General features: G+C 36.4%; 1 protein-coding gene across 2 annotated transcripts in view; it reads right to left on the bottom strand.

Annotated features, from left to right (window-relative positions):
- Nucleotides 1-3320: 3320 nt before the first annotated feature.
- LOC106779415 (general negative regulator of transcription subunit 3) overlaps nt 3321-23304 on the bottom strand; it is a 39792-nt gene continuing 19808 nt past the window's right edge. The window contains exons 12-16 of one of the 2 annotated variants that reach the window (XM_014667513.2): nt 20730-20872; nt 14661-14936; nt 14426-14560; nt 14171-14352; nt 3321-3545 (exon numbers count right to left, since the gene is read on the bottom strand). In XM_014667513.2, coding sequence (XP_014522999.1) covers nt 3479-3545; nt 14171-14352; nt 14426-14560; nt 14661-14936; nt 20730-20872 — 803 coding nt within the window. In that variant the 3' untranslated portion in view covers nt 3321-3478. Of the gene's footprint in view, nt 3546-14170; nt 14353-14425; nt 14585-14660; nt 14937-20729; nt 20873-23304 lie in introns of both variants that reach the window. The other variant, XM_014667512.2, reaches the window with a different exon arrangement.

Consider the following 23304-nt stretch of genomic DNA (forward strand, 5'->3'; position numbering starts at 1 on the left):
CTGATGGATGTTATGATGATGAAGCTTGGGTCAAGCTAGTGACGTTAAAGAAGCGCTTGCTGGGAGGAAACCCAGTTTTATGAAATTTTCCTTTTAAATTGGATATTTTTTATTTTTTATTTTTTATCTTTTTTATTTTTTATCTTTTTTATTTTGTATTGTACTCTGTTTGAATGAATTAAACTGTTTTGATTCAACTGTGTTGTGTTTTGTGATGAGTATTGTTTTGTGAGATTCTGGTGTTTTGATTGATGTTGAGATGATGCGTGATGTGATAATATATAGGTGATGGCTCACAATGTGTGAAATAGGTGCTTGAGATAAAATTTGATTGAGATATTGAGTAGGGTGTTTTTTGGAATTTTGGGACGAGAGTTTACCTGTGTGAGAATTGGGCTTCTGATTTTTCTTGTGAATAATTGTTATTACTTTGGAAGCATAAATGACTTTGCCCAAATTTTCTGTGATTGAACCACTTGCCTACAGGTTTCATATGATAAAGGCCATATTTTTTTATCCTTTATTCTTTTAGCCTTCACATGATTTTTGCCCACTGAAAAGTGAACAATTTGTTCTAACCTTTGAACCTTGAACCTTATGCATGTTTTGAAAAACCTTTTTGAAAATCTTTACCTTGAGTTAAACTAAGAACATTTGATGAGGTACAGATAAAGGTTCAAGTTTGGGGTTGCTAGGTAGCAATCCCACTTTTCTAGGCAATGAGCAATTGAAAAGCAAAACCAAAGGCAAAATAAAAGAAAAGAAAAATAAAAAGAAAAGAGAAAGCTCACTGCAAGGGAAATTTGGGAATAAATGAGAAAGAAATTTTGCTCTTGAATAATAAATTCATAAATGTCTTTCTTAACTCAAGGAATTTTGCTGACCAGAAAAATTAATTTCCTTCTTAGCCCAACCAAGTTATTAGCCATTAAAAGCCCTGGTGATGAAAACTTGCTTATGAGTATGTTTGATTGTGGTTAAATGAAAGGCAAAGTTAATTTGTCTGACATTGTGATAGTAGAGTGAAAAAGACACCAACACCTCACTATACACCTTTGAGTTGACTGATACACTTTTGAGTGCTTGAGTGAAACACTTTCCTTGGTGAGGAATAGTTCTTTGAATTTCTAATTGCATCTCTGCTTGGTTGATTGATCATTCTTAAGGATAACATTTATTGAAAGTGTATGAGCATCACATTGATTTTGATTGAATTAAGGCATTTTCACATCTTGACTAAGATCCTTATACTGAATTGATAAAAGTGATTTCTTGTCTTTGAAGGAAAAAGCTCTTGAAAAATGTTGAAGGCATAAACTGAACCAACACTAAACGATTCCCAAGCTTAGGTGTCTATGAGAGTCTTGCTACACACAAAAGTTATATTGTACCAAATGATAATCTATCAAACTCTCAATTTAGTTAAAAAGGTAAAAGTGTCAAGACAATGTGATGGCATATTACCCGAGAAGTCTTCTCTAGTGTCCTTTACTTATATTTCTTTATGTTCATTGTATGACATTTTAGCTTGCATGTTGCATGGGTTACTATAAATACCCAACTCCACCATTGTATGATCACTTTTGAGATAATAGCGAATTGAATTTTTGAAACCCAGAATTAATTCATCCTTGAAAGTCAAGGCTAGGGAGTCCTGAGGATCCTCCTCTAGCCACCATCCAAGCACGGTTCCATTTCTCTCATTTTTCCATTGTGCTCCACAGATTCTCTCTCCTCCACCATAACATCATTTCCTCCAATCCACTTCAGTGTGTGGCTCGCGTCAACACTCCAGTCAGCATCACATCACATTCTCATTGCTTTTGCGAATTCTCCAACGCGAAACACGTCATCATTGCGTTTTTCTTCTCAAGGATTCTCACTCTCGAGGCTTCACAATCACCGAACAACATATTCGATTCTCCTCGCCTAATCACTCTCACAAAGCCTTCATCTTTGTTATTCACATCATCGAATCACATTTCTCATCTCAAATCTTCATCGTACCAGCCATATCCCCTTTGAACCATATATTCTCGATTGATTCCACAGATTCGTTCTACAACCTTCCACATTGGCTATGGTTTCATTCCTATTCAAATTTCCAACCTTTTCCACCGATTGAACATCTTTTCCATCAATTAATTTGTCTTTTACCACTAAATCTCCAACCTCCACCAAACAAAGTTGGGAGCCTAGGGTTTCAAGAGTTCGTTCGCGGTTTCATGCTTTCCTTCGCACCTACGATTTTTTATCCTTCTGATATGTTTACTCGTGGAGTGGTGAAGAATACCTGCAACCAAGAATGGGTGGAACTCAACTAGTCAAGGTAACAGGTGTTATTCATTGACCAAAGAAACCCAGAGTGGTTAGAATACTCAATTGTAATCTTTTTGAAAATTATAGTAAACCCTTTAAGGTATTAGAGGAGAATAGATGTAACTTAATAGAGTAAACCAATATAGAAACGACTGTGTTCTTATTGCTTTATTTTTTTAAACACTTCTCTTATTAAACCTACAATTACACTTACTTTTGATATAAATGTTTCCTCTGTTAAAAAATTCTTTATTAGTTATTAAAACACTACAACAAAAATATTCTAACAATTAAAAAGCACTTAAAAAGATTTTATTATTTTCCAAAATCGAGCATTTAATAATTTGCCTGTCCTCGACTAAAATATTATTACATTATTTACAAAAAAGTTCTCCATTAACATTATTCAACCATCTCTTAATAGTTTTAAGATACTATTCAAACTTTTTCTTTTTAATGTTTCTTGAGTTTCAAGGAATCTATCAACAATGGTGATGCCTTGATCTTTTTGTTATGTTTTAGTAACTAAACTTACCATGTTGACATGTTTTCAAAAAATGGCAAAAGTGTTTTACTAAAAGCATATGGTACATAAGCATTGCAAATTGTTCATCCTCTACAATCATGCATGGTCTTGTTCTAGTGATAAAATCAAACCTTCAAATTTATTTCAGACTATTAAATTTCAGATTAGCTAACATCCAGGGTGAATTTGGAATTATGCAATCAGAAATGTTGAACAATATTGAAAAAAAAAATTAATTGTACACTAGAACACTAAACTTTTAGCTTTCCTATTGGTAAATCTAAAATCTGAGTCACTCAATCTTAGTCTGAGATATGGAGGAATATTTTTGACATTTCTCACACCTCATGGAGGTGCAGATCCAAAAAAGATAAGTTTCAACCAGTTTACGTGTACCGTTAGTTTAAAAGCTGCAATGATACACAATGCAACCTATAAAATCGAGCATTCGCAATTTCTTAACATCAGCTAGAACTACACGGAAAACAAACCTTGTACATTTAATGTTATTCAACATTCTGCGCTGTTCTCTTTTACAAAATATATTTTTCCTCCTTTGGAAGGCAAATCTAGTTTATCGATACACAAAAACTAACAAGAACATGAAATCACATATTTACAAGCGGGAATCTTCTAGACAATAGGCTCATCTTCTAGGTAATTATATTCGAAAGTGAAGTCAGTCTTGATTCTTTGACACCTGAGAATAATCAAATCAGGACAATCAGAAATGCAGTGCCAAATTACGAACATATGAACCATTTAATGGACTGCTGAACCAGAAATAGGTAAAACAGGAAAATAGAGTCAATAGGATTGTTTTTGAATTAAATTTATAGTAGCCAGAAGCACAGTGCCAAACATTAACTAATCATATTTCGTGCAAGGATGACAAGGCTGGTAGGGTTTGAGTAGACACTAAATGCCCATTACTATTGTCCTTCAACTTAACGTCCCATCTGATGACATAAATTGACAGTATTCTAAATAAATGACAAACCTGACAATGTATGTAAAATAGAAAATGGATATTTGCACAAAGTTTTAAAAGATAGCCACCACCAAGATTTATGTTAAGAAAATGCTTTAGGATTGTTTTACCGTTAATTTGATTGAGTCAAAGTCTGTTCTTGGTTTTAGGATTTAGTTATTTTGTTTCTAACGTGTTGTAGTGCTGTATTAAAATTAGGATCAAACTTTTAGTGGGTAGTTATTTTTTCAAGTTTTAAATATTGCAACGTTTTCCATTAATAATACAGATTTTTTTGGCTTCAAGTGTGCTATAGTTTTTCTTTACAATAACAATTGGTATCAAGAGCCCTATTCTTAAGGGGTCTCTCAGTCGGTGTTATGGACGTTGAAGCAAGTCTCAGTTTCTCTTCAATTTCTCCACCAGTGTATGATGGCAAAAACTACAAAGTTTGGACAGTTCATATGGAGGGATACATAGAAGTTGTGGATATTTCGGATGCAGTTGAAAAGGATTATGAAATTTCTATTCTCCAGGCAATCCACTACCACAGTGCAAATCAAATCACACAAGGAGAAGAAGACCAAGAAATCTGATAGGTTTTTAGCCCTACAATGAGATGTTTTAGAAACTGCAGATCTTTATTCCAACAACATACCAAGTTTCCACTATTCCTATTCTTTTCAGACTATACAAAAACAATGAAAAACTGTTAAAAACAACTGCCTATACAGACTTTATAAAAGTTTGAGACGATAAAACCTACACACAGACAGTTATAACTATCTGTCCCTTTTATTTCTCTTAATATAAACATTTTCCTTGAACCTATCAAAATCCAAGGCAAAAGTTTGCTTGTTTGTTGCAGTCTCATATACTATCTTCACTCAGATTATGGCTCTAAAGTCACCGAATGAGATATTGAATTATCTCAAGTCAAAGTATGAGGGAAATGCAAGAATCAAAGAAATGTGTGTGCTAAACTTGATTCAAGAGTTCGAACTACAGAAAATGAAGGAAACAGAATCAATTAAAGAGTATTCTGATAGGTTATTGAACATTGCAAACCAAATCAAGTTACTTGGTTATGTGATTATAGACTCAAGAATTATTGAAAAAATTCTTATAACAGTCTCTGAAAAATTTGATACATTTATTTCAACCTTGGAAAATACCAAGGATCTTCCTCAAATCACTTTTGCAGAGCTTCCCAATGCTTTGCAAGCACAGAAGCAAAGAAGGTGCCATTGAAAGAGCCTTGAAAGCCAAACATCCCAAACATCATGAGAATGCAAGGAACAAGTTTTTTTATGAAGAATCAAAATCCTATTGGAGAATTATCAGCCAAGAACAAAACAGGAGTCAAGGGATCCTATCCTTCATGTCAACATTGCAATAAAAAGGGTCATCCTCCTTTCAAATGCGGGAGAAGACCAGAAGTTAAGTGCACCAAATGTAACCAAATGGGGTATGAGGTTGTAATTTGTAGGAGCATGAATCAACAGCAAGGTGAAGAGGCTAAGACCGTTGATCAGGAAGAGGAGGATCAACTATTTGTGGCTACATGCTTCGTGAGCAGTGAATCAAATGAAAACTGGTTGATTGACAGTGGATGCACAAATCATGATTCATGACAAGGAATTTTGTAGAGACTTGAACTCAATTAACATCACCAAAGTCAGAGTTGGCAATGGGGATTATATCTCTGTCAAAGGAAAAGGAACTTATGTGATCACAGGTTGTACAGGTACAAAACTTATACAGGATGTTCTCTTTGTTCCTAACAATGACCAAAATTTATTGAGTGTAGGTCAACTTATTGAAAAAGGCCTTAAAGTTATTTTTGAAGATGAATATTCCTTGATTAAGGATGCAACTAATGAAGATATCTTCAAAGTAAAAATGAAAAGAAAGAGTTTCTCACTCAATCCTATAAAGGAGAAGCAATTTGTTTTTTCTCTCAAAGAAGATTCACTCAACTTTGGGACAAGAGAGTATGACACTATCATCATCAAGGGTTGTTGCAACTAAGAGAACACGGGTTGGCACTTGATGATACAATCTCAAGTTGCAAAGCGTTTCAATTTGAAAAGCAAAAAAGAAATCCATTCCCGAAGTCAACATGGAGAGCCACTCACAAATTGGAGCTTATCCACACAGATGTTTCAGGCCCTCACAGAAGACGTTCTTTAAAAGGTAGTCTTTATTTTATTACCTTTATTGATGACTTCACCAAAATGTCCTGGATTTTTTTGATGAAGTTTAAATCAGAAGTAGCTCAAGTTTTTTGGAAGTTTAAGACAAGAGTTAAGAATGAAAGCAGCTACAAAATTTAGATTGTGAACCTCTGTCCACAATACCCCGTAATTGACCTCTGTCCACAATTGAGCCTGCATAGTATGCATCTGTATATGCTTCCACACTTACATTCCCATTTCGTTAAAAAAAAAAATCCTCTGCCTGGGCTTCCCTTCAAATATTGCACAGTTCTTAGTGCAGCTCGTAAGTGAACCTCCTTAAGTTGGTGCATAATCTGGATAACAAGGCTTACAGCAAATGTAACATCAGGCCTAGTGTGAGATAAATAAATCAGTCTACCAACTAACCTCTGATACATTTCCTTGTCAACTGCAGTACCTTCTTCTACATTCCTCATTTCATGTTTGGATCAATTGGTGTACTCGCAGGCTTGCATGTTGTCTTCCCAGTTTCTTTCAACAAATCTATGATGTATTTTTGCTGAGATATAAATATTCCCTTTTTAGAATGGGCCACTTCAATCCCTAAGAAATACTTCAATTTTTCCAAGGTCTTAATTTCAAATTCCTCAACTAGATGTTGGCTTAACAGATTGTTAATCCTCCTCGCATCACCTTTAACTATAATATCATCTACATCACCCTAATTTAGAGTGTTTAATGAACAAAGTGTGGTCTCCTTGACTTTGTTTAAAGCCCAGACTTATCATTACTTTAGTCAACCTTCCAAACCACACTCGTTTTGATTGTTTCAACCCATACAATGCCTTTTTTAGCTTGTAAACACTGTTGGCAGCAGTTTTTCCCTCATATCCAGGAGGCAATTCCATGTAAATCTCCTCTTCATTTTCTCCATAAAGGAAGGCATTTTTAATGTCAAATTGTTGCAAGTTCCAATCATAATTAGCTGCTAGGGATAATATCACCCTAACTGTATTCATTTTTGCCACTAGAGCAAAAGTTTCCATGTAATCCACTCCATACGTTTGAGTGAATCCCTTAGCCGTTAACCTTGCTTTGTACCTCTCGATAGACCCATCAGCCTTGTATTATATAATATATACCCACTTGCACCCTACTGGTCTTTTTCCATTCGGGAGAGTCACCAAATCCCAAGTACTATTCTTTTCTAGTGCTTCCATTTCTATGTCCATAGTTTGTTTCTAGTTTTTATCACTCAATGCCTCAGATAGAGAGCTAGGTGTGGTTGTGGTGTTTAGTTTGTGAGGAAAGCTTTATGAGTAGGTGAAAAGTTTTTAAAGGATAGGTAATTAGCTAGAGGGTACAATGGCTTGGTAATGCATTTCCTAGTCTCTTTCCTAAAGGGAATTGGAATATCTAGGTCCTCATAAAGAGATGCTGAACTGGATTCAGATTCCTGTATATTTGAAAAATTAGAGTTTGATGCATTAAAGATTAAAGAACTAGGGATAGTTACATCATGTAATGTTGGGTTGGATGGTTGAACATGGACAAATTCGGTCTTTGTCTTCCTTGTATAAACAAGATTTTTACCAAATCTTACATCAGTCCCATCTTGAGTGAATTTAGTGAGTTCCTTCTCAGCTGTTACACTTTTAGTCCTTATTTATGGTCCTAAGATTAAGTCAAGAAGCATAAGGATATCATCTTCATTTGTTGCAGTCTCCCCGTGAAGATGATCTTTATAGAAGTAACTTCTGTACTAAAAAAAGGTAACATCACGAGACACTGAATGTTTTGGAGGGTGGGTGATAGCATTTATATCCCTTTTGTGTGGATGAGTAACCTATGAAAACACATTTTAAGACTCTAGGATCAAGTAGAGTTGTGTTGGCAACAACAGTAAATATTGTTTTGAAAGAGAGAATGGCAGCAATGAAGGTTGTTGGCTAGGGTTTTAGTGCGCAGTCAGAGGTAGCACCCAGATGTTGAGAGCTCTGATGCAATCTCATAATTTAGGGTAAAACATATATATATTATTATGTTGAGATTACAAATCCATATATACAATGCTAGAAAGCTATTTTAGGAAGTATAATAATAGCTCCTAAAGAAAGAATCCCCATATTTCAAGGGTATCCTAATCATACATGATAATTATTGTCAGAAACCGTGATTGGCGTGATAAAGATTGGCATGGTGTATTTTGGGAAAGTTTATATCTTATGTGCTGTATTTTTGTAACAACTTTGTACTGCCTTTATTAGGTTCATTTATAGTTGATTGATCCCGTAATCATAGGGATTTATTCCTTAGAATTAGCAATCCATATTTCCTAAAATATGCTGCAGACTTATGTATTATGTATTTATATAGGGGTTAATAACCTCTTGAAATAATAAGAAAAGATTTCTATTCTTTCTAAATTTGAGATGGTATCAGAGCTCCCGATCCTTGGGAGTCTCTGACCGTGCCCCTAAACCAAAATCGCAGCCTTCATTGTTGCGCAACCTTTAATCTAAATTGCAACCTTCATTGTTGCTCCACCCTTAGGCCTTGTTACAAGCCTTCATTGCAGGATAATCCTCTTTGCCTGATCACACCTTGGGATGGTTGAAGTCGTGACTCTAGAGATGGGGACAGAACCCAAACAGTTGGGGAATTGCAGAGTGTTCATTCTGCTTATCGTTAAATGGGAAGAACTACCTCAAAGGGTCTCAAATTATTAAGACCATCTTGAAAGGAAAGGGGAAGATCAGTCACCTAATGGGTAATGCTCTTGTTGAGACTGATCCCAAATTCAAATCATGGGATGAAGAAGACTCCATGATCATGGCGTGGCTGTGGAATTCAATGGTTCCAGAAATCAGTGATACTTGCATGTTTCTAAAATCAGCAAAGGAAATTTTGGAGGCTGTTGAGCAAACTTACTCTAAGGCCAAGGATGTTGCCCAAATTTATGATGTAAAAGTAAAAACCCTAGCTGCCAAACAGGGAAACAAATCCATTATAGAATATGCCAATCAACTCAAGTTTCTATGGATGGAATTGGATCACTACCGAGTTATAAAAGCAAAGTGTTCAGAAGACTCAGCAATTCTAAAAGATTATATTGAACAAGATAGGGTCTATGATTTTTTGGTAGGCCTAAATCCTGAGTATGACTAGGTCCGAAAAATCCAAATCCTGGGATAAGAGAAAGTCCTAAGGCTTAATGAAGTGGTAGCCTTTATCCGGAGTGAAGAAAGAAAAAGAGGGTTGTTGCTAGAGACCTCAACCACCGAAAGCTCTGTAATGATAGCTGAAGGAGGAACAATCATGGTTGCCAACCAGAGAAAAAACTGGAAAAACATGAGGAGATTTGGTGTACCCATTGTAACAAGCCACGCCACACAAGGGAAATATGCTAGAAATTACATGGAAAGCCCCCAAGCCGAGAATGGAAGCTGAGAGATGGAAAGACCTCAAGTAGAGAATGGGGCTCGAGAGGAGAAGATGGGAAAACTCCAAGCCGAGAATGGGGGCCGAAAAACCCAAGCCGAGAATGGGACCGAGAGAAGGCCTACAAAAAAAAAGAGGGCAAGGGCAAGCATACATTGCTAATGGACAAGGTGAAGAAGCTGTCCAATTGAATCATGAAGAGATAGAAAAGGTAAGATCCATCCTTACTAATTGGAGAAGCCCACAGGTGCGTGCTCCTTAAGTTTCCATTTTTGTTTGGGCTTAATGTTTCAGATACACCATTTACACCCTACTGAGTATTATGACCCCCTACCCAAATACTTCTCTACATATTGCCCATGTCATAGCAATAAGAAAATTTCCACAGTAGATGGAACCCTCATAATTGCAGCCGGACAAGGAGACGTCCAAATAAGTCCATCCATGACCTTAAAAAATGTCCTTCATGTCCCTAAACTATCTACCAACCTGATTTCTATACAAAAACTCACCAAAATCTTTCATGTAATGTTTTTTATAGCAACACTTGTATATTGCAGGACAAGAACTCGGGGAGGACAATTAGACATGCTAAAGAATGGAATGGCCTTTATTACATGGAGGACCCTAATCTGCCCAACAAAAGTCTCATCTCTAAATCTACCATGACCAACAAAGAGAAAGCTCAACTTTATCATTGCTGACTTGGACATCCATCATTTCAAGTTATAAAATTGCTTTTCCCTTCCTTGTTTACAAATTTAAATGTGGAGAGTCTCCATTGTGAGGTGTGTGAGTTTGCGAAACACAAAGGTGTACCTTTTCCCATTAGTAACAAGATGAGTCTTTTCCCGTTTTTCCTGGTTCACACTGATGTATGGGGTCCTGCATATGTTCCTAATATTTCAGGTGCAAAATGGTTTTTAACATTCATTGATTATTGTACTCGAATGACTTGGGTTTACTTATTGAAACAAAAATCTGAAGTTAGCTTTGTGTTTGTCCAGTTTATCTCAATGGTTAAAAATCAATTTGGGATCAATATCAAAAGAATTACGTCTGACAATGTCAAGGACTACTTTAATCATGTACTAAACTCTTTTTGCCAAAAGGAAGAGATAATCCATGAGTCCTCATGTGTAAACACACCTCAACAGAATGGGATTGGAGAAAGAAAAAATGGTCACCTTTTAGATCAAACTAGAGCTTTACGTTTTCAAAATCATGTTCCTAAGAGATTTTGGGGGAAAGCCCTTCTTACTACCACCTATCTAATCAATAGGTTACCTATTAAAATTCTAAACTCAAGAAGTCCCATGGAAGTTTTATCATCATTCTATCCTCACATTAAGCCTACAAATAAACTCCAACCTAGAATATGTGGGTGTGTATCCTTTGTACATGTTCATAGTAATGAAAGGGGAAAACTGGATCCTAGGGCTGTCAAATGTGTTTTCTTAGGGTACTCTACCACACAAAAGGGATACAAATGTTTTCTACCCCTTTCTAAGAAATTCTATGTGTCAAGAGATGTTACCTTCAACAAACAAGAGAGCTACTTCAAACAGTCTCATCTTCAGGGGGAGAATGTAAGAAAGGAAGATGAGACTCTCATGTTCCCAAACATGACGTTTGGACCTAAAATTGGGCTTGAAATTGGTGCGACAAACGGCATTGTTGTTCCCGAAATTCAAGGAGGAATTGAACCTGCACCTGAACCAGTGAGACCTGCACTTAATGGCGGCAGAAAATTTGGGAAAAATCTAGTATATTCAAGGAGAGAAAAAGCCATTCTAGAACCTGGCAATGTCCAAGAATCCAACCCACCATCACTACATGAGGTAACACCTTCAAATCCTATAAATTCCAATGATTCTAATGAACTTGTTTCTGAAAATTTAGAAATGCAGGTGGACCAAACTCTTGACCTACCCATTGCCCTTAGAAAGGGAACTAGAACATGCACCCAACAACCTCTTTACCCACTATCAAATTTCTTATCCTTTGAAAAATTCTCACCTACCCATAAAACTTTTCTCACTAACCTGAACTCCACACACACACCTTCCTCTATATCTGAAGCATTGTCTGACAGGAAATGGAAACATGCCATGGATGTGGAAATTGAGGTGTTAAACAAAAATGGGACCTGGGAACTTGTCACCCTACCTCCTGGAAAAAAAACCTATGGACAATAAAGTATATGGCTGAAGGGACCATTGAACGTTACAAGGCAAGGTTGGTGGCAAAAGGCTTCACTCAAACCTATGGAGTTGATTACTTGGAGACATTTTCCCCAATTGCTAAGATGAACACGGTCAGAGTAATATTGTCACTAGCAGCAAATAATGATCGGGATCTGCAGCAGTTTGATGTGACAATAAATCTGCAATTAGCATAGCCCACAACCCGGTACAGCATGATAGAACTAAACATATTGAGGTTGATAGACACTTTATCATGGAAAAACTAGACAGTGGCATGATTTGCACACCATATGTATCCACCCAAAACCAACTTGCAAACATACTCACCAAGGGACTGAACTGCATTAACTTTGAAGGAATCATATCTAAGCTGGGAATGGAAAATACCTATCACCATCTTGAGGGGGAGTGTCAAAAACCGTAATTGGCGTAATAAAGATTGGCATGGTGTATTTTAGGAAGGTTTATATTTGATGTGTTGTATTTTTGTAACAGCTTTGTGCTGCCTTTATTAGGTTCATTTATAGTTGATTGATCCCGTAATCATAGGGATTTATTCCTTAGAATTAGCAGTCCATATTTCCTAAAATATGCTGCAGACTTATGTATTTATATAGGGGNTAATAACCTCTTGAAATAATAAGAAAAGATTTCTATTCTTTCTAAATTTGAGAATTATAATTTCCTAAATAAGGAAGAAATATAAGTAATAAAAGCAAAGACTTTAATAGAAATAATACAGCTACAAGGATTCTAATAGTATCTTATAGGGAGAAATTTATGTTGAGCAGCCCCAAGGATTGGTGAAGGAAAGTGAGGGAGATAGAGTCTATCTTGTCAAGAAAACCCTTTACGGTCTAAAGCAAGCTCTAAGAGCTTGGTATATCAAAATTGATGAATATTTGTTGAATTTTGGATTTGTGAAAAGTCTATCAGAAACAACCTTGTACAGTAAGCACAATGGTATTGACATTCTTATTTTTCATTGTATGTTGATGACCTACTAGATGCAAGAAACAATACAAACCATATTCAAAATTTCAAATAGAAGATGATGGTGTTTGAAATGACAGATCTTAGATTTATGTCTTACCTCCTTGGCATGGAGATCAAGCAAGGGCAAGGTGAAGTTTTCATATGCTAGAAGAAGTGTGTAAAGGAGATACTAAAGAAATTTCAAATGGAAGAATACACGACAGTAAGCACTCCAATGAATCAAAAGGAGAAGCTGCACAAAGATGGTGCTAACAAAATTGATGAAGGATATTTCAAGAGATTGATTGGTTGCTTGATGTATCTCATGACAACAAGGCTTGATATTTTGAATATTGTAAGTATTTGGCTCGATTCATGCATTATGCAAGTGAATTGCATCTCAAGACTGCCAAAAGAATGATTCGGTATGTTAAGGGTACAACTGACTTTGGTGTGAAGTTCACAAGGAGCAAGGAGTTCAAGCTAATTGGTTTTTCTGACAATGACTAGGGAGGTTCCGTGGATGATATGAGAAACACTTCAGGTTAGTGTTTTACTCTTGGCTCTAGTGTTTTCTCATGGAGCTTGAAGAAGCAAGAAACTGTATCCCAATCCACGACTGAAGCAGAGTTTGTTGTTGCAACCACTACTGTCAATAAAGCTTTATGGTTGAGAAAAATTTTACTCGATCTTGAACTGGAATAGAAGGACAGCACAAAGATTCTTGTTGACAACCAAGCTGCAATTGCTATCTCTCATAGTCCCGTGTTTCATGGAAAGACTAAACACTTTAACATCAAGCTATTCTAAGATCAAGTTGCAGATGTTCTTACTAAACCATTGTCTGCTTGCAAGTTTGAATTTGTAAGGTCAAGACTTGGTGTTTGTAGTTCCTAAAGCAAGGAGCAGTGTTAAGAAAATGTTTTAGGAGTGTTTTACTATTGTTGGAAGTCCCACATCGACTAGAGATAAGGTCAATTCAGTGTATATAAGTGGATGCAAATCTCACCTTACAAGCCGGTTTTGTGGGATTCAGTTAGGCTTAAAGTCCACTTCTAACATGGTATCACAGCCATCATTAGAGCCTACCCTAGTGATATCTATTATTGTTGGGCATGTTGTTCCGCCCGCTATCAGGCCGCTATCGGATCTCCCATTAAACGTCTAATCCCACGCTCGAGATGTATATACCTCGACGTGAAGGGGTGTGTTGGAAGTCCTATATCGACTAGAGATAAGGTCAATTTAGTGTATATAAGTGGGTGCAAACCTCACCTTATAAGCCGGTTTTGTGGGATTGAGTTAGGTTTAAAGTCTCTTCATGTATTTAGGATTTAGTTATTTTGTTTATTATGCATTGTAGTGGTGGATTAAAATTAGGATCAAATTGTTAGTGCATAGTTACTTTTTCAAGTTTTAAATATTGCAACGTTTTTCATTAATAATACAGACGTATTTTGGTTTCAAGTATGCTATAGTTTTTCTTTAGAAATAACAATTTGTATAAAGAGATGAGTGCAAATAGATCAAATTATAAGTTTACTATACTTACCACCCATGTTGCATGTCATCATTTGCTATATGGAAATCAAAGTACACATATGTTCCTTGCTCATATTCATCTGTTGCAACTTTTGGCTCTTCGTGCCTTTGAAACCATGTGTTATACTTGCGGTGATATCTCCAAGACTGTTTCTTTAGCTCTTTTGCAGCCATATATTGTTGGTAAGTATTCTACAACAAATTATGAATGTAAGCTTACATGACAGAATGAGAGTAATACGAATCACCCAAAAAGTCCGTGTACCTGTTGATAGTAAAATGCAAAGAACAGGGTATCGGTACCGTATGGTTCTAGACCCACTCTCTCCCAAAAGGCTGGATTATTAACAATTGGTGCCTGAACTTGAGGAAAACTAGGAGGAGTTATCGTAGGATGTTTCTGCATAACCAGAAAAAATGGAAACTTTTTTCTTATAATCTAATAATACATAATATAGTATTCAATTAAAATGATGATTATTAAAACCAAAATAGTATACAGGAGTGTAGGTCCTGAGACGTTCTGAGTCCTTAGGTTGCGGAAGTTTGAGGTGAGCTGCCTCAAGCATCTGTAAATTATATAACTGATCACGAACTCCTCCAGAATTTGCAGAGAATGCACTAAAGTTGTCACCAACAAGTCCAAGGTCAGTAGAATTTCTTCCTATAACACCAAGGTTACCAGTACGCTGATTTGATTGTAAAGGTTGGCCGGGAGACAAATCAATACCCCTAGAAGTCTGAACAGGCTCTGTAAGAGATCCAGGTACTCCTGCCTGCAGCATAAATGTCAAACAGTGTGAATCACGCATGAATATATTTTACATAATACACGCACATGCCTATGTTTCAACATGAATCAAAATATAAATAGGTATATTTGCTGTCTACAAAGCAGAATACGTTTTTTGTTGGACCCAACCCATCTTATTGCTTAAAGAACTAGTTGAAAACACTCAAACCAACTTTCAGTTTCCAAAGAATTCTGTGCCAAAACGTTTGACACTTTTTTAGATGTAATTAGAGGCAAAATTTAACACGAACTTAGGTTGAATGTAAGTTTAAAATGTGTTACCCTCTTTTTTAACTCTAGTTGGGTTCAACCTGACATAGTTTCCTAACTGAAATCCAAACACAGTTAGTCTTCTAGCTTTCATGTTTAAAACAACATTAGCTAACAAATTCGTTTTCCAAAAATGGAACGAAACTGTTAAATATATATATATATATATATATATATATATATGTGTGTGTGTGTGTGTGTGTGTGTATATATATATATATATATATATATATATATATATATATATGTGTGTGTGTGTGTGTGTGTGTGTATACATATATATATACATATATATATATATATATATATATGTGTGTGTGTATATTTTATACTATTATTTTGTCTTGCAATGATGCGCTCCTCTACATATTTTCCTTCTGTAGCAGTTGGGGCAGAGGAATCAATCTGTACTCTTTAGATTGTTCCATTAGGCACGCACTGTTCTCAGACTGGAAAAACAGTCTTGCTACCACCAATAACCTCGTCAGCACCTTCTAGCTCCATTTCAAGGTCCACCTTCCTTATTTTCTCTGTTTGGAACGTGTGTATTTGTTATACTCGTCCCTTGGCAAATTCTGGATATCATTTTTCAATCTTTACAATTCCAAACCAGAACTTCAAAAGAAACTCAATGACAAAAATATCTATCTTGGTCAGCTTTTGTGGAACTATGGCTCCTTGGTTAGAGGCATCACGACCATTTGGAGACATTTAAGTTCTACAGTGATGATGTCTTTGCATATCTATACTAAAAAGATTAAAGAATAGTGAAGTTCGATTTCTAACTGAGTTTTGTTGTGACAATCTGTAGAGCCCAACATTTTAGGAACCATGAGGACTTTCATGACCTATAATTCCTTTTGGAGTTCGTCCAAAAATATCCTTGCCAACGATATTCAATGCCTAAATGATTCACCTCAGAAGTTGGCATCTATCAAACAATTAAATCATTCAGTCTCTTTTGTTGCTCAAGTCCAATCTGTCTGTATCTGAACTTAAAATGCTTTTGGAAGCTGATTTGGTGTATAAAATGAAAAAGAAACTTGATAAGTTGTTCACGGTGTTAGTCTTGCATCCCTAAACCCAAATTTTGATCATATTGGTGATCAAATTTTGACACGTCAAGAAGTTTCTCAATGTAAGACCTTGCACAACACCTTCTTTGTATTCTAGCCCAGAAAAATAGTGGGATTTGATCTGAAAGTTATTCATACTTATCTACCCAGGAAAAAGGAGGTTAGTAGGACATTAAATACATTCCTGATGAAGCCATTGATTTTGGGACAACACTCTTTGGAAATCGGAAGCCATCCGCTGGGTAGAATACAAAATTTAGTTAAATAAAAAATAAATGTGAAATTAAAATTTCATGGCTCCACTGAAAATCAAAAGTTGAATAAGAAACTACAACAAAAAATCAACTTCAATTAAAAACATAAATTAAACGGCTGTAGAACACAAACCAATCAGAACAAAATAAAAAACTAAATAAGAACTGATGGAGAAGATTTTTCCCACATGTCCTCCTCTTATTGGAGAGGATTTTTCTCCTTGCTCTCCAAGTTATCCAAGGTAGGGTTTTTAGGTCTAGTTTCTACAATTTCGAGACACTCTTAGCTTATAAATAAAGATGTCTCCCACTCTTGTATTCACCATGAATTTTGAGTAATGTTATGTTGTCAAAATTGAATCATACTACTCATATTAGGTCACCTTAGGCTAGAGTTGCTGGGTCTATCAAAGAGGAAGTTCACTGGTGAATTATAAGTTCAACAACCAATGAGATATAAGTTCAACCATATAAGGAATTGACACCACTCTCTACCCAAAACCTTAAGGCAATGGGTTAATGGGTCTTTCATCTTTATATAGTGCTGTACTTTCTTATTTCTATCCAATGTGAGACTTAGACTCACTTGGATTCCCAACAATCTCCCACTCAAGGGTGAGTCCCTTCCACACAGGTACTCTGCCACTCCAACGGAAGCATTCCCACCCAACCACAACCGCGTGTAGCCCTTTCGAACCACCGTTCATCTTAACGGGACTTGCTTACCTGAATACCCTTTACCAGGAAGACTTTTGGTATAGGGATCATTATACTCATTTGAGCCGCCCACCAAGACAAACCATCAGCTCTGATACCATGTTGGGTCTATTAAGGAGGAGGTTCACTGGGAAGACACAAACACCAATGAGATATGAGTCCAACCATATAAGGGATTGACACCACTCTCTATCCAAAACCTTAAGTCAATGGCTTAATAGGACTTTCATTTTTATATAGTGCTCTACTTTATCATTTCCATCGGTTAGATGTTAAGTTGTGTGTTTACGTTCATTGGGCTCAACCCATTCTGTATTTAGGGTTTAACCCTTATCTTTCATTATAAATAAACTACCCTATGTGTATGCAAAATACAAGAGATTAATCTCATACATAGTTTTTCACTATATTCAATATGGTATCTAGAGCTTATGTTTACTTCCAGCCTGTTGCACAATCTCCGGTACCCATCGCCGCAGCCGCTGTCGTCACTGCCAGAGTTCTAGAATCGGCCGACGACCACTCCATCTGAATCGTCTCGGCCAGGCGACCACCGTGGTGCAAAGATCGTGGTGATCGGACCACCCACGCGCCTCCACGCGCCACCATTGGGTGGTCCAATAGTGGCCCGATAGCGGGTGGAACAGAAATGCCCACAAAATTAGAATATCTTTAGGATAGGTTCTTAACCATGGCTCTGATACCAACTTGATGTCAAAAATGTTTTCCTTAATGGTGATTTGCATGAAGAAATTTACATGGAGCAACCGCCCGGCTTTGTTGCTCAGGGGGAGTCATCTGGATTGGTATGTCGTCTTCGCAAATCCCTATATGACCTAAAACAATCTCCTCGGGCCTGGTTTGGTAAATTCAGCTGTGTTGTTTAACAATTTGGTATGTCCCGCAGTGAAATGGATCATTCAATGTTCTATCGCCACTCAAGTGCTGAATGTATCTACTTAATAGTGTATGTTGATGACATTTTTCTCACAGGAAGTGACTATCTTGGCATCTCTCAGATGAAACAGCACCTTTGTCACCATTTTCAAACCAAAGATCTTGGCAAACTTCGGTACTTTTTGGGTATTGAAGTAGCACAATCCAATGATGGTATCGTCATATCTCAGAGGAAGTATGTGTTAGACATATTGGAGGAAACAGGGTTAATCAACTGTAAATATGTTGAGACATCTATGGGTCCTAACATCAAACTCCTACCAAATCAGGGGGAGCCTTTCTCAGATCTTGAACGGTAAGAAGATTAGTTGGTAAATTAAATTATCTTACTTTACGCGTCCTGACATTTCCTTCGCAGTTAGTGTAGTGAGTCAATTTCTAAACTCCCTATGTAAAGACCATTGGGATGCAGTTGTTCGCATACTGAAGTATATTAGAGGATCACTTGGAAAAGGTTTGCTATATGGTCCTAATAACAATACAAAAATCGTTTGCTATTCAGATGCTGATTGGGCTAGTTCCCCTTCTGATAGGAGGTCTACTTCTGGATATTGTGTCTCTATTAGTGGCAACATGATATTTTGGAAAAGTAAGAAGCAAAGTGTTGTGGCAAGGTCCAGCGCAGAAGCAGAATATAGAGATGTGGCATCTGCTACTTGCAAGCTTGTGTGGCTTAAACAATTAGTGGATTGAAATTTGGAGATGTCACTCATATGACACTTATATATGATAATCAAGCTGCTCTTCATATTAGCTCTAACCGTGTCTTCCACGAGAGAACCAAACACATTGAAGTTGATTGTCATTTTACCAGAGAAAAAATCATATCCAGAGATATCAAGACTGAGTTCGTTAACTCAACAACCAGTTGGCAGACATATTCACCAAGTCCTTACGAGGACCTAGAATTGACTATCTTTGTAACAAGTTTGGAACATGTGATTTATATGCTCCAGCTTGAGGGGGAGTGTTAGATGTTAAGTTGTGTGTTTATGTTAATTGGGCTCAACCCATTCTGTATTTAGGGTTTAACCCTTATCTTTCATTATAAATAAATTACCCTATTTGTATGCAAAACACAAGGGATTAATCTCATACATAGTTTTTCACTATATCCAATACTATCCAATGTGGAACTTAGACTCATATTTGGATTCCCAACAAGAGCAACCCAAGTGGCCTCCTCTACTCACCTTCCTCCAAGAGTTGGCATAACCTCTCTTAGACCATCACTAAACACCACCTCCATCATCCTCAAACACTCCAAAACAATAAGCGCCTCCTCTATTAGCCACTTTTTTTCTAGTTTTGGCCCAACCTAGCTATAGGAGGATTGTTATCAAGAACTGAGAGCTCCTTCTCTGTTAGCCACTTTTTTTCTAGTTTTGGCTCAACCTGGCTATAGGAGGATTGTCATCAAGAACGCAAAAAGAATTAACTTGTTTTCTAAAATTACTTAATAAAAGATTGAAACAAAGAGAAGAATAGCATAAAACTTAATAAAAAAAATTAGTATGAAGGCAAAAGAATTAAACAAATTTAAAAATATACTAAGATAAAGACTGAATAAGAGACGAAAGCAAAACGAATTATTATTTTTTAAATAATAAGATGCTGAATAGAAGAGAGGTTAGAAGAATAAAAGAGCTTGTTGGCAGTAGCAGAATGCAAAATGAATGAAATTGTTTCAAGAAAATATTAAAACCGACAGACCAAAAAAGAAAAAACAAAAAAAAAAAGATACAGCAGTTCTAAAACAAGCAGAAATGAAAAAGGTAACGAAACGAGGACAAAGAAGAAAAAGAACAAAGAACAAAGAAAATTCCTACTTAGAGTGGCAAAAGATGTTAGGTTGCCAGAGACGAATGGTTGCTGGGGTGGGGTGGTTTGAGGAGAAGGCTTACCGTGGGAGGAGAGAACATAACGACATGTTGAAGAAACATTCACGGGTGGTTTTTGGTTACATTCCACATAATACACTAGTTGAAAATAAGAATGATTTTATTATTCTCAATCATGTAAATTACATTCTCCTTTCTTCTATTTGTAACAATCCAATATTCTAAAATAAAGAAATAGGGAAATAAAATAATCTAAAAGATTACACATCTATTTTCTCTAATTAGAAAGATTTTATAGATATCTTCTTTAATTAAGAAGATATTTCATCTAATTACAACAATACTATAACACTTAATATACAAAATACATTTGAAAATACCTAAAATACTATCAAATGACGTTGTGTGGTTATTTTGAACTTATTTTATTTTGGATGCATTCCCTTTGTCACCTAATCTTTATAGTCAAACTAGGATGGCCGGCTCACTGACTCTACCATCATATGATCCAGGGTTTACAAATATAAATCAGATGCATGCCAACCGATTTTGTGCAGACAACATAGCATGTTGGTATCTGTGTGCATGTTTAAATTTATGCTGCAGTATATAAGATAATCTGTCTTAAAGCATATAAAAGCAGATGAGTTAGTCGGTATACCGGAGAGTCTATAGCATATGTGGATTTCAGTTCATCTTCGTTCATAAAATTCTTGCTAATTCCAGTACTGGCAGTAGAGTCAGTCCCCGAATCATCAGGAAAAATCTGTTGCTGTGACTCGTCAACCTTAGAATTGCCAACATCTGCAGAATATTAAAAACTTTGTTGTATTAAATCTTTCACAAAATTACTATTATTTGTATGTAATGTTATGGGTGTAAAGATTTCACAATTAATGTACAATAAATATGGATTAGGAGTTTATTTGGTAGATTTCGTCCTCATTTAAAGCCAATATGTTTAGAGATTTATTTTCTTTTATTAGCAATTTTTTATTCCCTCTACATACCAATGTATCATTTCTCATTTCTCTTTTATATCAAGAAAAGTAATTTTATAACTATTGCTTACTACCGACACATATTTTCAAATGAGATCAGAGCTTTAGTTTCCTTTTTTTTTTTTCCTTCTTTTTCATGGAGCCCTAGACTCTCTTTTTACCACATAAAACCTTCAATACAACAAAGTCTATATTTGCTCCTCATTTAATCAAATACCCTAATTATGTAATTAAACTGTAGAGGGAAATTTCAACTGATACATAAATCAACTCATTCTAACACAAAATATTGGCCATGAATGACACTCCTTGTTAATAGCACCATGGTTATCAAATCAAGATTCGAATCCTGAATTGGTTTTTGATTGTGAAAATGATAGGATTTGAAGGGTTTATGGAAGGAGGAAAGGAGTTAAAAGTAAAACATAATAGCTGGGAGGAATATGTAAATCCTGTGACTTTTTGCACAGATATAAGACTATTACCTAATTGAGGAATATGTAAAACATTCTTTAATACAATAGATGAGTCCAAAATTATATCCCAGAACCACATATAGGTATACCCTGACCATTCGTAATTGTAATAAGTTGTTCTCTATTTCTTTTATCATGAGTAGAAGTACACACGAAAAGGTGTCATATGATCAGTTGCTCCTAGATCAAGGATCCAAATACCTTGAGACACATGACCAACAGTATTGAGACAAATCTTACCTTTCATGGACAGAGTATATTATCCAGAGGGCTTACTCATTTATTCAACCACTGCTTTCAAGCACTCGACTTCCTCCTTATAAGCTTTCATATCAAGATCTGGTGGTGGTGAAAGACTAGCTTGTGAAGGACTAGATTGATTGGTGGCTTTTTGTTATGAGGTAGTATGAGTTACCCCTCTTTGGGAAGACCCTTTGTTGTTTTCCATGCGCTCGAGAAAAACATTCTTTCTTCCATGGAATTTGAAACATGTTTCCTTAGTATCTCCAGATCTTTTACAGTATGAACAATAGTCCCCATGAGTACCTTTTTCAAACGACTTTTCCCCAGCACTTGTTCCCTTATGGACTCGCTTTCTAGTTGTCATGGCAGAGCCTATGTTGGAGGTCTCTCCATCAAGCATGAAAGTTCTTTGAGTTTCTTCTCCTCTTACCATAGAAAAAAACTTCTGATAGGGATGGTAATTTTTCTCTTCCAAAGATTTGTACCCAGATTAGGTCATACTCATGATTCAGACCATGGAGAAATTTAAAGATTCTTCCTTTTTTTTCATGACTTCAGCAAGTGTGGCACCATCTGTTTTACACATCTTTATTGTTTGGTTCTAATCTAATTGAATCCAAAGTCCATTCAAGATTCCATGATATTCTAATACAGAAAGGGAACCTTGTTTTGTATTAAATATCCTGCTTTCAATGTCATAGCATGCAGCAAAATCCTTTTTTAATGAAAAGGTACTATGTAAATCATCCCATATTGCTTTTGCAGAAGAATGAAACATATAATTTCTACTTACCTCAGGAATCATGGACTACCACGTCCAAGTCATAATTAGTAAATCTTCATTCTCCCAAATTGGAAAATGAGTGTCGTCTGGTCCTAGGCCTCCTCCATCTATGTGATCTACTCTTGAACGTCCCTTGAGAATCCTTTGAATGTACTGGCTCCATTGTAAGAAATTCCAACCATCCAACCGATAGGCACCCACCACATTTGGTACATCATTAGCACCCAAAGAAATAATTTTTACTTCAGACATCATGTAGAACGCAATCAGGTGTCTCTGGTGACCTTATTCGAGGCGACGACGACGTGTGGGTTACACCTAGAAGAGGAGCAGAACTTAAAACTCAAATCTAGTCAAATCTGGGCCAAACCGGACATCACTGACCCATGGAACAGACTCAGGAGGCTCTAGTAACCCTTTTTGTGACCGCAGCAACGAGTGGGTCTCGTCGAAACTAGGCGCGTGGGCTACACCCGCCAGTGACAGCAGCGGTGCGCGGCTTCTTTCACAAAGCGATTTCCAGTGTTGTGATTGTTGGAGTTGGGTGCACCTTTCTGCCCTATCAACAACCCCAATCGATTACAACGGCAGCCGCGGTGGTCGAACAACAGCGATAGTGGCTAATGTTGTTGAAGAAACGGATCTCCCAAGATCAAGAGTTTAGATACCAACTTGAAAAAGAGAATGATTTTATTATTTTCATTCATGACAATTACATTCTCCTTACCTCTA

Source organism: Vigna radiata, unplaced genomic scaffold (assembly GCF_000741045.1).
Source record: "Vigna radiata var. radiata cultivar VC1973A unplaced genomic scaffold, Vradiata_ver6 scaffold_285, whole genome shotgun sequence".
NCBI lineage: Eukaryota > Viridiplantae > Streptophyta > Magnoliopsida > Fabales > Fabaceae > Vigna > Vigna radiata.